The 17,583-nt window shown below is 28.8% G+C and overlaps 2 protein-coding genes across 2 annotated transcripts; one reads left to right on the plus strand and one right to left on the minus strand.

Annotated features, from left to right (window-relative positions):
* Nucleotides 1-8,805: 8,805 nt before the first annotated feature.
* Nucleotides 8,806-10,107, plus strand: LOC122507627 (skin secretory protein xP2-like). Its single transcript, XM_043620434.1, has 2 exons — nucleotides 8,806-9,197; nucleotides 9,330-10,107. Exons 1-2 carry the CDS (start codon nucleotides 8,868-8,870, stop codon nucleotides 10,074-10,076), a joined length of 1,077 nt encoding a protein of 358 aa, XP_043476369.1. The 5' UTR covers nucleotides 8,806-8,867; the 3' UTR covers nucleotides 10,077-10,107.
* Nucleotides 10,108-13,480: 3,373 nt separating this feature from the next.
* LOC122507626 (extensin-like) lies at nucleotides 13,481-15,087 on the minus strand. Its single transcript, XM_043620433.1, has 2 exons — nucleotides 14,803-15,087; nucleotides 13,481-14,735 (listed from the first exon to the last, which is right to left on the minus strand). The coding sequence occupies exons 1-2, from the start codon at nucleotides 14,893-14,895 to the stop codon at nucleotides 14,319-14,321; spliced, it is 510 nt and encodes a 169-aa protein (XP_043476368.1). The 5' UTR covers nucleotides 14,896-15,087; the 3' UTR covers nucleotides 13,481-14,318.
* Nucleotides 15,088-17,583: the final 2,496 nt, after the last annotated feature.

Raw genomic sequence — 17,583 nt, forward strand, 5'->3', positions numbered from 1 at the left:
GCACATGTTATTGTTGTCTATAGTTGATCATCTAAATTTTCAGAGTTGATATCTGGATAACTAATGTATCAAAAATAACTTTTTCCTCATCTTTCTATGACCCTTCCAATCTTCGGAATTTGTTAATATACTATTCCTAGAGTTCAATAAGAAGATTCATCAGTAAATTTCTTTACAAATGACACTGATTAACAAACTTTTTTTAAACAATTTCTGCACCACACACGCTGACACGCACAGTCGTCTGCTACTACCACTGCTACCAACTTATAATATTGTTCAAAAATAGTCATGTTTGTAAGAAAATGTCAAAAATAATAAAATTATTGAAAGCTTAGATTCTTTTTCGAATCTAAAAACAGGTAATCCATATAAACAATTAAAATTTCTTTACTATTATCTCAAAGTCTTGATATCAATAAGAAAAAATATAATTTTTATAACATTTTTATAACCTATAATCTGTCTTTAAATTAAAGAATAAATTATCCAAATATAGTTTTAAAACCTTTACATTAAATGCAACTTTAATTTTTACAAGGATTTATATTTCTTAAAAGTTCGTTTCAAAACAGAAAGAATCTATGTATTACATACGCAATAAAGGTAGAAGATTTGGTATGCTAGTTAGTTACTATAACGAATTTAGTGACACCTGCTAGACGGACTTGTTATAATTCCTTTTGTCGGTAACCTAGACAGCATCACGATAAATACTAGGCAGTCTCCATATCGAGAGAAATGAAGGGAAAACTGTATAAAAACTGTACATTAACTTTAAGGAACCAGGACAGTTATTTGAAAATAAAATTCCACGACAAAAACTGTCTAGCTGTAGGCTAACACTAGGAAGGCCACGACAAATTTCTACACGGGACCCGAATATATTAAAATTGAAAAAAATAAAAAATTTATCAACATCTGTTTTTTTAAATTTGACATATTTATATTTTGCGTACATTTCTCATAAATAAGAATCCCTTCATTTATGTTTTTTATATTAACTTTCATTATTACAAAATATTGTTTAAATTACTTAACAAATTGAATTACTAATTCCTTGTTTTTTGATACTGTTAATCTTTTACGTAGGCAACCTTCACAACATTTCTGGACACTTTCTTCCACAAGTCACATTCAGCTCTCAATTTTTATGGTGGAAATAAGATTGTGACTCATAGAAACATCATATCGAAACAAAATAAATTTTAATTAGGTTTCTTTATTTTTATTTATTTTTGCTTTACGGTAAAGAGCTCTTTTTTTGAGAAAGTGTCAAATTATTTTTTAAAAATTGACGAAGTAAAAAGTTTCATAAAAATCAGTCGAAAATGTTGGATAATTTCAAAAGAAAGAATAAAAGCAGATACTTATAGAGAAAAGGGCTCTTTATTGAAATTCTATATGAAATAAGGATTTAAGTAAAAATTTATTGAAATTCTATACGAGGGGCTGATCACTTAAAATCCAATTGAACAATATTCGAAAAATAAATAAAGATTTTATAAAATTCCTAATAATTTGAGTAATTTCTGTTCTAAAAGTAAGAAAAATAGTACTTTCACATTATTCAAAGTATTTGGTAGAAACTTATAAACAGATTATATAATTCTGCCGTTTAGTAGTATTTCAAGCAACTACCGTAATTCGCGCGTACTCTTGCGTTTATTTGAATGGATTCACATGGAATCGCATGGAATCGTGAGGACTATGCTTTAGATTCGAAGGGATTCGGTATGGAATTGCTGGTATTTATATTATATTCACAAATTCCCTCTTTAGATTGTCTTGTGTCACAGAATAAATAAAATATATTCGGACGGTCTATAAATCACGTGATGTTTTTTACCATTTTCTACCCCCCCACGTAATACACTATTGCATGTATTAGCGCCATTTTATCTGCCGGGCGTGATAAATTTGTTGACCTAATTTAATTAAAAATTTGAAAAGTGTTGAACTTATATTCAAAACATTAAGAAATTATTTATAATAGTTTATATTTAAAATAATTGATATTAATTAAGTAATTATTAAAATTTAAATACGAATTTATTAATATAAATTATTAATAAATTATTATTAATTAGGGAACTATTATTAATTATGTTAATATGTTAATTATGTTAAAATGTTAATTATGTTAGATAATAAAATTGGAAACAATAAGACTGTATTATCCTTTTATTAATAATTAATAATTATTAATCCCAATAGAAAGAAAAACATTTAAGTACGCACAAATTTTTAAAAATTAAATAATAATAATTGAATATACACATTAGGGAAAATCGAGATAAAATACCTACTTTTCATCAGTTTAAAAAAAAAATTTTTTTAATTGTTAATTAATGTAGGAGGACGTAATTAAGGTAGGTAGGAATTTTTGTACAACATTTATTTTTTTTAATCTTTTCTCGTATATTAACATTATAATATTTCACAACCTTTTATATTATAAAGCTTTATATTACAAGCTTTGTTTAATAACATTGTAAACATTGGTATCTAAAGACAATCCAGTCTGTGTTACTTCTGGTGAAGGAATTGTTGCTCTATATTGTTGAATTGGTAGATAGCCATGAACATCCATTTCAATAATCATCAATTTACCACAATCGTTTATATTAAACCAATGTCATAAAATGCCAATTTTTTTTTATTTACAATAACGTTGGCATAGTTATTTGAAAATTCGACACTTTTCCAAGTTTTACCATCTACATAAGCGAAGCCAAGGACCAAACCAATTAAACAATTCTCACTATCGATTTTTTTAAATAAACACCAATCTCCCACAAATATTTTTTCTGATTTATGAATATCACATACAGGCGTTTTATTTGATGCAGAATATTTTTCATATTCGGATGTCCTTACTCTTTGTAATCGATCATTACTTAATTTTGAATTGTTAGAATTTAGAAGCCAACAAATGGAGGATTTTCTAACAACATGCTCTTTTCCACTAGAGTCTTTAACTACTATGAATGGACTGTCTTGTCGAATTTGTGTGTTATCTTGTGAGAAATCTCTAATGTTCCTGTAATATTGGATAAAATCGTTAAATCCTGTAAAACTTGTTCAGATTGTAAGACATCATCATTATTATTTTCTGTATTCTCTGAAAAGTCTTCGTTATTTGAAATTTCTTCGTTATCGATATCCTCAATATCTTCGTTGCACACATTAATATTTCGAATTTGGATATCATTAGCTTGACTTATATCTACAGTCATGCCCAATGAACTAGACATTAAGTGTGCATCTTTCTTTGCGCGTTCAAGTACATCTTTGATAGTTAAATTATCAGGAAGTATTACATTTTTATCCAATAAAACTGAAGGAGAATTTATTTCCTTATCTTGAATTTCATACGAAGAGTTTAAATGTTTTGTTCGTGGAAAAAGCAGATTTTCAGATTCACTTTGAAAGTCCATGACAGAAATATCTGCTTGTAATTGAATTCGTTGAATTCTATGTATTGTCTCTAACAGACTGCAATTTACTACTGTTGAGAATGTGGTACTAGTAGACCGAAGATTTCGAAAAAAGCTTTCGCATTGTTGGCTACCAAACTGCCAAATTAAAAAATGTTTCACTGATTTCTCTTTCATACATTGGAAAATTGAATTTAGCATACTATGTGCATTTAATTCAATGCATAAGTAAGCATTTGCTGTTATACAATTATTTGTCACAGAGTAATCCAATTTAGAATTCAGCCACGCTCTCCATAATCGTAGAAAGAATACACTATACCGTAAGTAGTATATTCTATCAATAACTGTTATTGATACGGATAGATAGGAATTCAGTACGTAATAAGTAATTTTCAAATATTCTCTGGTACCTTCGCTACCCGGCACATGATTTTCCAATAATGCCCAAATTTTTGGGTCACAAATTTTAATTACAGAACCAAAATTCATTTTGTCTCTTGATGATAAGTCACTTTGAGTCAAAAGGTGTTTATCTTTGGAAACAGTATTTATTAAAATTTGTAAATGTCCAGAAGAAATAATAAAATGTCCTAAAGGCATTATTATTGAATATTTTAATAAGCGACATCTTAATTTTGCACCAATGTGTACTGTATCTTGAGTACAGAGTAAATTTGGCAAAATTGCTGCGTGAAATTCCGGGATCGAATAATTGTTTTCAATGTCATCAAAATTAGGAAGTTCAAGGCCAAGATTCATTTTTTGGCGCATAGCTTTTAGTAACCGCGAATCACCATCAGAAGAGATACCAGCTACTTTAATACCCTGGCCATTTAGCTCTCGACATATAAATTTCCAACGGTTAAGAACATCTTGGAAATTAAACTTATTATCAGTTCCAAATAAACACAAGCAAAAGCAAGGCGCGTTGTTCTCTAGTGGTTGTGCCATTATTGTATATAAAAATGGAGCTGCTGCATTGTTACTAAAATGATCGTAAATTTCAGTAGTATAGCTAGGAGAGATCTGGGACAGGTTCTGATCTCGGCTAAGTACCCTCGGTCGGTAATGCAGATTTCTACTTTATCAGTGGTTGGTAGGGGTGTTCTACCTTACCGACCGAGTGTAGTTCCTGCTGCCACCGCTAGATGGCGCCACTTACAAATTCCAAACCCCTTGGCGGGAAATTTAAAATTTTAATTTTAAACTTTCAAGTGGCTTAGAAGGGGTTCTCTGTTTTACCAACCGATTTTTTTAGTTCTGGCTGCCGCCGACAGATGGCGCCACCATCGAATTCAAACCTGCATGGCGGGAAATTTAAAAATTTAATTTCAAACTTTCAAGTGGCTTAGAGAGGGTTCTCTGTTTTACCGACCGATTTCTTTTTAGTGCCGGCTACCGCTGATGGATGGCGCTACTAGCGAATTCAAACTTGCTTGGCGGGAAATTTAAAAAATTTATTTGAAAAATTCAAACCGCTTGGACAGTGAGACGCCATTTTGTTTTACCGACAGAGTGCGGTTTGAGTGTTGTGCCGAGAGATGGCGCCACAACTGAATCGTTTGTATTTCGCGGGAAAAGATGGCGTCATATTGTATACACTAATAAGATTATTAAAATTTTAATAGATGGCGCTTGTAAAAGTTGTTGAAATCTATTATATTAAACATAACCTTAAAATCTATTATATTAAACATAACCTTAAAATCTATTTTATTAAACATAACCTTAAAATCTATTTTATTAAACATAACCTTAAAATGTATACCTTATTATCTAACGTAATACTAATGAAGGTATTTAATTAAATATAGTATTAATAACAGTTCATACATTTATTATATTCAATATACAATATTTACACTTGTTTAATTTTAAATTCGTATAATTATCGTTTACAAGAATTACTGTTTACAAATATATGAAAATATATGTTTATTATATGTAAAAATAAAATGTTCATTTATAATTAATATTTATATATTCTAAAACTATAACTATTTATTTAAGTAAGGTAAGTTTAATTAACTTTTTTTTGTTTAATAATAATAATAATAATAATAAAAATAATAATAATAATAATAATAATAATAATAATAATAATAATAATAATAATAATAATAATAATAATAATAATAGTAATAATATAATAATAATAATAGTAATAATATAATTTATAAAATTATTTATAATAATAATTTATTAATAAAGGTAAGTTAATTTTTCTATAACATATTCTTAAATCTTTAAAAGCATTTTTGAATTTAAATTGAAATTCGCGCCAAGGTCAATTTCAGATTCGATATGTATGAATCGATGTTCAACGGCTCTAAAAGAATAGAAGTTTTCTCATTGGCTAGTTTCATTAGTAAAAATTATTAAGGTTTAATGTTGAAAATAGTAATAATAATCTTGTTAATTTTATAAATCAAACAAAAAATTTGTAATAATAAGTATATACTTATTATTATTTTAAAGCAAGAAATGTTTATTCGCTTATATTTTAGAAATATTGGTTTGTAATTTCCACATTTTCCTACTTGTTTAATGTGTGGCGGGAATTTTTAAATTTTATTTTACACAATATTTTAAATTTATTATTTCATATATTTATTAAGTAATTTTATGCATAATATTATGTAAAATAAAAGTTAAATTTTTAATTATTAAAAAAACCATTATTACTCATTAAAAAATTCTAACAATTAAGAATATTGTGAAAGGATAGGAATTTAGTTTCATTAGGACACCCCTGAGATAAAGCCACCATCTTTTAAGACAACCTAACCTCAGACTAAACCAGACTGGACTAAACAGGCATTTATAAATTGTTGAAACTGGTGAGAGAAACCTCATGCGGCATAAACCGGCGTTTTATTGTGATTCTTTTGTTTCTATAATTCTAATATTTACAATGGTGAGTAGTATTATTCAAATGAGTAATGGAAGTGCTTTAAATAATTAAAAGTAATTATTTACTTTGTTTTAAAGGATCCGAATCAGCATAAGATGTACTGCTTCTGCAACGCAGTTAATTGTCCCTATCGAAGAGACTTTCAAAATCTTGTAAGTATTCTTTCTTTTCAAATTCTTTTTTCTACATGTCAAACGTCTGTAATCTTTTCTTCTCAAATTCTTTTTTCCATTACTACAACGATATAACCTCAAACGGATTATATTTTTCTTAACAAATTCTTTTTCTCAATTAATATAAAGATATAATTTTCTCAAAATTCTTTCTTCTCAAATTCTTTTTTCTACATGTCAAACGTCTGTAAACTTTTCTTCTCAAATTCTTTTTTTCCATTAATATAAAGATATAACCTCAAACGGATTACATTTTTCTTAACAAATTCTTTCTTTTCAAATTCTTTTTTCTACATGTCAAACGTCTGTAAACTTTTCTTCTCAAATTCTTTTTTCCAATAATATAAAGATATAACCTCAAACGGATTACATTTTTCTTAACAAATTCTTTCTTTTCAAATTCTTTTTTTCTACATGTCAAACGTCTGTAAACTTTTCTTCTCAAATTTTTTTTTTCCATTAATATAAAGATATAACCTCAAACGGATTACATTTTTCTTAACAAATTCTTTCTTCTCAAATTCTTTTTTCTACATGTCAAACGTCTGTAATCTTTTCTTCTCAAATTCTTTTTTCCATTACTACAACGATATAACCTCAAACGGATTATATTTTTCTTAACAAATTCTTTTTCTCAATTAATATAAAGATATAATTTTCTCAAAATTCTTTCTTCTCAAATTCTTTTTTCTACATGTCAAACGTCTGTAAACTTTTCTTCTCAAATTCTTTTTTTCCATTAATATAAAGATATAACCTCAAACGGATAACATTTTTCTTAACAAATTCTTTCTTCTCAAATTCTTTTTTCTACATGTCAAACGTCTGTAAACTTTTCTTCTCAAATTCTTTTTTTCCATTAATATAAAGATATAACCTCAAACGGATTACATTTTTCTTAACAAATTCTTTCTTTTCAAATTCTTTTTTCTACATGTCAAACGTCTGTAAACTTTTCTTCTCAAATTCTTTTTTCCATTAATATAAAGATATAACCTCAAACGGATTACATTTTTCTTAACAAATTCTTTCTTTTCAAATTCTTTTTTTCTACATGTCAAACGTCTGTAAACTTTTCTTCTCAAATTTTTTTTTTCCATTAATATAAAGATATAACCTCAAACGGATTACATTTTTCTTAACAAATTCTTTCTTCTCAAATTCTTTTTTCTACATGTCAAACGTCTGTAAACTTTTCTTCTCAAATTCTTTTTTTCCATTAATATAAAGATATAACCTCAAACGGATTACATTTTTCTTAACAAATTCTTTCTTTTCAAATTCTTTTTTCTACATGTCAAACGTCTGTAAACTTTTCTTCTCAAATTCTTTTTTTCCATTAATATAAAGATATAACCTCAAACGGATTACATTTTTCTTAACAAATTCTTTCTTTTCAAATTCTTTTTTCTACATGTCAAACGTCTGTAAACTTTTCTTCTCAAATTCTTTTTTCCAATAATATAAAGATATAAACTCAAACGGATTACATTTTTCTTAACAAATTCTTTCTTTTCAAATTCTTTTTTCTACATGTCAAACGTCTGTAAACTTTTCTTCTCAAATTCTTTTTTCCATTAATATAAAGATATAACCTCAAACGGATTACATTTTTCTTAACAAATTCTTTCTTCTCAAATTCTTTTTTCTACATGTCAAACGTCTGTAATCTTTTCTTCTCAAATTCTTTTTTCCATTACTACAACGATATAACCTCAAACGGATTATATTTTTCTTAACAAATTCTTTTTCTCAATTAATATAAAGATATAATTTTCTCAAAATTCTTTCTTCTCAAATTCTTTTTTCTACATGTCAAACGTCTGTAATCTTTTCTTCTCAAATTCTTTTTTCCATTACTACAACGATATAACCTCAAACGGATTATATTTTTCTTAACAAATTCTTTTTCTCAATTAATATAAAGATATAATTTTCTCAAAATTCTTTCTTCTCAAATTCTTTTTTCTACATGTCAAACGTCTTTAATCTTTTCTTCTCAAATTCTTTTTTTTCATTACTACAACGATATAACCTCAAACGGATTATATTTTTCTTAACAAATTCTTTTTTCTCAATTAATATAAAGATATAATTTTCTCAAAATTCTTTCTTTTCAAATTCTTTTTTTTTTCTACATGTCAAAAATCTCTCTTTTTCATTTATTTAATTAATAAATTATATAAAAGTTATTAAAAATTTTCAGAATTACCTAGTATGCATAGTAATAATACTTTTTTTTTCAATTCATTATGTTTATTATTACTTTTTTCAATTCATTATTATATTTATTATTACTATTTTTTTCAGAATGAAGTTAATAGAGCGTTAAACTTAATGCAAAATATGCAATATAATCCGGATGAACCAGCTTTATTCATAGCAAGGCCAAACCATTGGGATATTCCACCTGCCAACGTAGATCAAAGAAATGATCAAGTATTACCTATACTCCCAAATGATCTCATTAATGAAGTCTTGCAAATGGATAATAATCATTTGGGAGTATTAGTCAATGGAGCTGAGGCAATATTATTATTAGCAGAGGAGCCAGCTCCACGCCCTGTGCCAGAACCAGCTCTACACCCTATACCAGTACCAGCTCCACGCCCTGTGCCAGCACAGGTTGAAAGACTAGTACCAGCTCCACGTCCTGTGCCAGCACAGGTTGAAAGACTAGTACCAGCTCCACGTCCTGTGCCAGAACCAGCTCTACACCCAATACCAGTACCAGCTCTACGCCCTGTGCCAGCACAGGTTGAAAGACTAGTACCAGCTCCACGTCCTGTGCCAGCACAGGTTGAAAGACTAGAACCAGCTCCATGGATCCGTGTCCGAACTAACCCAAGGAGGGTGGATCCGGCACAAGGTGCACGCCCTGTTCCAGCACCGAGACGAGCACATGTTGCTAGATTACAGCCAGCTCCACGCCCTGTACCAGCACAGGTTGAAAGACTAGAACCAGCTCCATGGATCCGTGTCCGAACTAACCCAAGGAGGGTGGATCCGGCACAAGGTGCACGCCCTGTTCCTGCGCCTGCACTACCACCGAGAGTTGCGCGGCAACCAGCACCCGCACTACCACCGAGAGTTGCGCGGCAACCAGCACCCGCACTACCACCGAGAGTTGCGCGGCAACCTGCACCCGCACTACCACCGAGAGTTGCGCGGCAACCAGCACCCGCACTACCACCGAGAGTTGCGCGGCAACCAGCACCCGCACTACCACCGAGAGTTGCGCGGCAACCAGCACCCGCACTACCACCGAGAGTTGCGCGGCAACCAGCACCCGCACTACCACCGAGAGTTGCGCGGCAACCAGCACCCGCACTACCACCGAGAGTTGCGCGGCAACCTGCGCCTGCTCCATGGATTCGTACCGGAACTCACCCACAGAGGATAACTCCACCACTAGCTCCACGCCCTGTGCCGGCATCAAGGCGCTCCATACTCATTCCAGCTCGTCGTTTGAGGACTACAGCTCGTCAACGCCTTACAAAAGCGATGAAGGCCTGGGTAACAGCCTCATCCAAAAAGAGACGTTAGATTTCATGTTCATCTTTTTTTTTTCACATTATTTATTCTCATCTTTCAGTTTCATTTTTTTTTTTTTTTTTTTTTTTTTACTTATTCTTTTATTTTATTTATTTATAATTTCACATTATGTTTGTATTTTTTTTTCTAGCTTCTTTTATTTCTGCAAGTCCTTTTTTTTTTAATCAGAAAAAAAGTTTAGTGTTGTGATGTGTTTGATGCATGCTTCTTTTATTATCATTTCATTCATTAATAGTTAAAAAGCTATTTATGTCAATATAAATATGTAAAAATATATTATATTCTTTTGTTTTTATTTCCATATTTATATTTCTTGTTTATTTTTTTATACATGTTGATTCGATGTAGATGTGATATCTCTCTCTAGAATATTATAAGTAAAGTTTACACTTATAATAACTTTAAAGTAATAATTATCATTTCATTCATTAATAGATAAAAAGCTATTTATGTCAATATAAATATGTAAAAATATATTATATTCTTTTGTTTTTTTTTTTTACATATTTATATTTCTTGTTTATTTTTTTTATACATGTTGATTCGATGTAGATGTGATATCTCTCTAGAATATTATAAGTAAAGTTCACACTTATAATTTTGTTTTTTTTTCTATTCTTAAATGTACATGTGCTAAAAATTTGTTTGTTTTCATGTGAATGTACATATGTATGTTTAATATAATTATTTTTAAACATTTTTGTTGCATGAGCTTTATTTCACCATCATTTAACTATAGTTTAACATTGGCTTAATTCTAATTTCCCTTTATTTTATCAATACTATTTTGAGTTTAATAAATCTTTTATAACTAAGACGTAATATTAGTTTAATATAAATAAATATTTAACATTGAATTAACTTTAACTCAACATTGACTCAATTTTAATTTATTTATGACTTTACTATGACAATATTAATTCATTTGTTTTAACTATTTCAATCTCACTTACTTCAAATTTAAAATTATAAGGGTATTAAATTAAATACAGTATTTATTAATACTATCAACATTTCATACATTTATTCATTTATTCATACATTTATTCATTTATTCATTTAAATGTGCAAATCGTCCCCAGTAACTTAACGCAAATGTCAATCAACCAGCAAATCAATCAAAGATTAATGTTAGCGTAGAACCTCTCTATAAATCAAAACTGCTTCCAACAACAGACCTTTACACTGCCAGTGCCAAATTTAATCAACAATGAATCAATAATGAATCAACAATGAATCAATAATGAATCAATTATGAATCAATAATGAATCAACAATGAATCAACAATGAATCAACAATGAATCAATAATGAATCAATAATGAATCAATAATGAATCAATAATGAATCAACAATGAATCAACAATGAATCAATAATGAATCAATAATGAATCAACAATGAATCAATAATGAATCAATAATGAATCAATAATGAATCAATAATGAATCAACAATGAATCAATAATGAATCAATAATGAATCAATAATGAATCAACAATGAATCAACAATGAATCAACAATGAATCAATAATGAATCAATAATGAATCAATAATGAATCAATAATGAATCAACAATGAATCAATAATGAATCAATAATGAATCAACAATGAATCAACAATGAATCAATAATGAATCAACAATGAATCAACAATGAATCAATAATGAATCAATAATGAATCAATAATGAATCAACAATGAATCAACAATGAATCAATAATGAATCAATAATGAATCAATAATGAATCAATAATGAATCAACAACCCGTGTAGAAATTTGTCGTGGCCTTCCTAGAAATAGACTACAGCTAGATAGCATTTGTCGTGGAAAATTATTCTGAAAAAACTGTCCTGGCCCAGAAATGTTAATGTACAGTTTTCCCCTTTATTTTCTTCGCTATAAAGACAGTCTAGAATCTGGCTAAAATTTGTCTAGGATACTGAACTGAAAATTCAGTACAAGTTGGTATAGCAGGTTTTCCAGGAATTAGCTAGGCACTGTCTAGGACGCTGACTTAAGTATTTAGTACACAAGTTCGTGGAGAAGGTGGCTCTGAGAGTCTACTAAGCTAGCAGACGAAATCAGTTCTTGACGTAGTGCTTGATGAAAAGAAACCAAGAGTCGACAATTGTAACTTATCTCGTTGTGAAGATAAAATCAAATTTATAAATCTAGTGAAAAGTTTTCAGTTTTCCATTTTTGAACAGGGACAGTGTACAATTTTAAATATTTTACAGCGAAAAGAAGATTTGTAAGAAAAAGGACATGTGATGTCATCATTCATAGTCTCAGATTGTTTTTCATATTATAATGTTCATAATAAATAATAAAACTTCGGTAATTTTAAGTGAATTTTTTGTGATTGCAACAATATAATATACAATTAATTTTATTATCGGTATACAAGTACGAATCTTTATAGTGAATGTGTTTGTGTTTTAAAGAAAAAATCCAATGTAGCAAAATATGTTACAATTAATTTCAAAAATAATTGTAAGAGGAATTTTGATAATAACAAATACTTTTGTATTACTCTTTTGTTTGTTTAAAAGTTAAACAAACAAAAGAGTAAAGTTGAAAAATATTCTTTTATTATTTATAAACCTAACAATTATTCCCAGTATGTAGAAACTGCTTATTTTAATATCCAGGAACTGGCTAGGAATGATTTATTTTACTACACTGAGAAAAAAAACGATGCCAAAATAGCGCCATCCACTTATGTAGATTCAGCTTTGCTTAACACCGCTGTAACGACTGTGGGGAACACTGCAGTTTCTGCATGAGTTTTCTGCTATTACTACCGTGTCATATATATAAGTTCCTTGAATTCCCGTGCGCGTTGTGTTTCTGCGACACACTGTCACAAACACTGTGTCACAATGCAAAAACTGCAGTGTTCCAACGTAGAAACAACAGTTTTCTGTTTGCAGTGTCACTCATGCAGAAACTGCAGGACTTTACCGCTGAAACGGCGTGTTTTTTTTCTCAGTGTAGACAAGGACTAGACAAAATAACTGTACAAAATCTTGACGTTGCTAGCGTTACATCTCTCGTTCAAGCCTGTCCATTTTTTCCCATCTAGTTGTTAGATTGAATCTAGCACAACTATACAGTTTCTCATACACTTCCACGGTAAATTTCTACACGGGAATGAATCAATAATGAATCAACAATGAATCAACAATGAATCAACAATGAATCAACAATGAATCAATAATGAATCAATAATGAATCAACAATGAATCAACAATGAATCAACAATGAATCAATAATGAATCAACAATGAATCAATAATGAATTAATAATGAATCAATAATGAATCAACAATGAATCAACAATGAATCAATAATGAATCAATAATGAATCAACAATGAATCAACAATGAATCAACAATGAATCAATAATGAATCAACAATGAATCAATAATGAATTAATAATAAATTAATATGGACTGTTTAAAAATATTGATGAAATGGAGTATGATCCAAACCTTCCAGGATTATTCCAAACAGAGGGAAATATTTATTTTAATTGGAACATAAAAAGAATTCTTAAATTCCAAAGGTAAGTAGAAGCCTAATAAACCTATAGAGAGATGTAGAACTATACCGAAATCTCACAGCTCAGAATTTGACTGATGGAAAAGGTTTGAAAAATCCATTGAAAAAAAGTCCACCACGGATGGAGTCCAACGATGGCCTAACAAATGTTGAGAGGATACGATTGAGGTTTGCAGAGGTAAGAGAAAACAAAAGAAAAATTGAACTTGTCGAACCTCACAACATAAAAACATGAAATAAACAAACCGAACCAAAAGAAAATACAGTCAACTCTCGATAAGGTAAAGCGCGATTACTCAAATTTTTCGGTAAGTCAAAATAATTCTTAATGTTTTTACTGCTATACAATAATGAATCAACAATGAATCAATAATGAATCAATAATGAAAAAAAATAGTTAAAACTCACTTACAAACTAAAGCACTTAAAAGCTAAATTATAATTTAAGAGAACGCAAAAAAAAAGAACATAACAATAACACTATCTTTGCACATGCACAGCAGACCATTTACCCCTACTCATACTTTTACACACATGCGTGATTACACACCACCTCAATTTTCATCAATTCTACCGCTACTATAACATTCACACATGCATTATACAATTTACCCTAACGTACCATATTAATAAATACACGCTTATTTTTATAAAATATACCTTCTGTATTTGTTAATTATTAATATAATTATTTATTACAATTTTTATAACGACGCGTCGACGGCGGCGACGTCGTTCTCGACGACCTCCATGCGGAGGTGTCGGCGCCCGAGGTGACGCTGTTCGCTGCGCCTCTGGTGGAGGTGGTGTTGGCGACCTGGGCTGCTGTGACGCTGTTCGCTGCGCCTCTGGTGTAGGTGGCGTCCCCAGCACCACATAGGGTGGTGGCGTCTCTGGCCGATGCCACGGGTACCTGGGAGGCGTTGGAGACCTCACTTCCGGCGACCTGGGCTCTGGTGATGGCGTCGGTGTTGCCTCTGGTGTAGGTGGTGTCGGCGACCTCGGCTGAAGTGGTGGCGTCTCTGGCCTGTGCCATAGGTACCTTGGGGGCATTGGTTGGAGCGGTACCTCTTGACCCGGGTGCTGCAACTAAAATATATATTATATTAATACAATTTAATTATTACTAATTACTTACTTAATTATTAATACTTACATTGTATTGCGACACCATCCTCATCAGGCAGTTGTAGCACTCACACCGCTGGTTCTCCATCTCAATCGTGTGCTGTAAGCTGAATGTGCTCATCTGCTATGTTGCACAATACTTATGGAGATAACCCCACCACGCGCTCTCCCCACTATACACTCTTACGATTATGCTTTGCGGCCGTTGATGGTAGCTAAGAAGATACTTATTACCCGTCGGTAAAGCGCGAAATTTAAAATTCAATGATAATTTAATATTTTATACAAATAAGAATATGAAATTAATTATTAGTTATTGAATATTAAATATATTTAATCAGGTTCAAAACAATAAATTTGAATTAACATAATGAAAAAATATTAATTATTTAATTTAACTTTATAGTAAGTGAGTTAATCTAATTTGAAAATAAAGAAAATTTTTACATTAAATCAATGTTATATTCTATTTGAATTAAAGCTAAATTAAAATTAAATCATTGTTATATTATTTTTTTATTATAGTTAAATTAATATTATCTGAAAGAAACTATAACACGTTTTCGATTCCCATGTAAAACATTATGGTAAATTGCGACACGATTTTGAGTGATAATTATACCTTAAATAAACCGAAAAAGCTTATATTTATTTAAGAAAAAATCCTATGTAAAATCTATTTTTATTTTTCAAGTATGTATAATTTTTCCATATCCCTATTGAAAATTTCCACATGGGATTTTACATTTTACCCGTTTTTGCTTAATGTCCAGATAGAATTTTGGAAAGCAACAACATACTCCAGACATTTCTAAAATTAAAGAAACAAAATTTTAATTCATAAATAGGAATTTGTTATTTATTTATTTTTATAATCATTTTTAAAACATTTCTAGAATTCAAAAATAAGAAAATTTTGATTCATAATTCCCAATTTACCCTAATGACGTTTTAAGGACTTTATATGTTATAAATAAATTTATATGTTACCGTAAACGCTGAAGTTAAATTTCAGTTTTATTGATGCTTTTACTGTATCCTTTATATTGAACATATACATATATTTTATTTCCTACGTTAAATGAAATATGAAAATACATGCTATGAAATTTCCAAATTTAAAACATTAAAATAACAATATACAAATTATTTGCAAACTCAAGTTAATTGATTTTAGATAATTTGTAATAGACATCAAATTCATGAATCTAAACTTGTTAATAAAATAAATGTAATAAATGTAATTTAAAATTTTAAAACATTAACCGATATAAATACCAACTTCATAAAAAAATTAATCAATACTTCTAAAATAAACAACACAAAACACATCTCAAATAGAACAATATTAAAAATATATTTTTTTTTTATAAAACTGCTCTATACATATGTGTAAGGTATATATGAAATATATAAAATAAACAACTTTTTTTTTTTTACATATGTACATTCGAAAACAAGCAGTAACATGCAAATTGACATAAAACTTTTTAAATTAAAAAAAAATGAAAAACATGATTTACAATACACAAAGAACTGAAAAAAAATATATGTAAAACTAAAAAAAAAAACATCCACATGTTAAAAAATGAACAAATAAAAAAAAACAGTTGTGTATCACAAACGAAAGTACATTCACGTGTCGAACTTATTTTATATCGTAAACAAAAATATAGTCTCATGTCGACATAATTGCGATTATTTTATATCACAAACAAAAGAAAATAGAAAAAATAACGTGCAAAACTGAAAAATCATCTTTGAAATAAAAAAAAAGTTGGTTCTGGTCTTGCAACCTATGCTCGTCTCTATACTGCCAAGAAGATGCGGACAGTTTTCTTTATTTTAAAGAAATTTAGAATTAAGCAAAATTAATATAGTAAATTTTTGTAAATTTGAAGTTATAATATATGTATAAAACGTTACTGATGTTGTATTTATTGACATACCCTCATTAGCATTAGGTTAGAGTTAAGATGAATGAGAATATTATGTTGATATCAAGGTATAAAAAATAAAATAATATGAAATATAAAGCAAGCAAGAAATAAAGGAAAACTAGACATGTAAAAAAAATAAATATAACACTTTAAATTATTAGAAAATAAAAAAAATATATTTTTAAAAATAATTATTAAATGTACATTTGTGCAAAGTATATATATCATAAGTATATACCAAGCTAAGAATATTTTTAATGTGTACATTTACAAAATAATAGAATATAAAATAATAGAATGCAAAATAATATAATGCAAAACAAATAATAATTAAATGAATTGTAGGTAAAAAAAAACATATTTTAAAAATATGTGAAATACAAAACTTTACATATGTAAGTTACAAATTAAAAAAATAATTAAATACACATATGTAAAAAAACCATAATAAATTATATGAAGTATATAACTTTACCTATCTACGTTACAAAACAAATAATACTTATAGGTAAAAAATAATATGAAATACAAAACTTTACCTATCTACGTTACAAAACAAATAATACTTATTAGGTAAAAAAAACTATATGAACTATATAACTTTACCTATCTATGATACAAGGTAAGCAATGGTGTACAAATGGAAAATTAAACAAAAAATATGAATATACACCTTTGGTTTTTTTACCTTAAAAGTATACCACATGCAAGGTGTATGAAATAAAATTTAAGAAAACTAAGAAAAAAAAAACATGTGTAAATAGAAAACTGAAATTTTTTGAATCAGCTTAACATGATAGGAAAAAAAAAAACAATTTTGTAAGAAATTCGTTGAAATAAAAAAATATTAAATATCATGTTAATGTGAA

This window comes from Leptopilina heterotoma, unplaced genomic scaffold (assembly GCF_015476425.1).
Source record: "Leptopilina heterotoma isolate Lh14 unplaced genomic scaffold, ASM1547642v1 Lhet_488, whole genome shotgun sequence".
Lineage (NCBI taxonomy): Eukaryota > Metazoa > Arthropoda > Insecta > Hymenoptera > Figitidae > Leptopilina > Leptopilina heterotoma.

Coding starts and splice junctions, on each gene's coding strand:
- LOC122507627 (XM_043620434.1), top strand. CDS start 8,868: ATGCAAAATATGCAATATAATCCGGATGAACCAGCTTTATTCATAGCA. Junction 9,198..9,329: donor CACGTCCTGTGCCAGCACAG/GTTGAAAGACTA, acceptor GTGCCAGCACAG/GTTGAAAGACTAGAACCAGC.
- LOC122507626 (XM_043620433.1), bottom strand. CDS start 14,895: ATGAGCACATTCAGCTTACAGCACACGATTGAGATGGAGAACCAGCGG. Junction 14,736..14,802: donor GGATGGTGTCGCAATACAAT/GTAAGTATTAAT, acceptor TATATATTTTAG/TTGCAGCACCCGGGTCAAGA.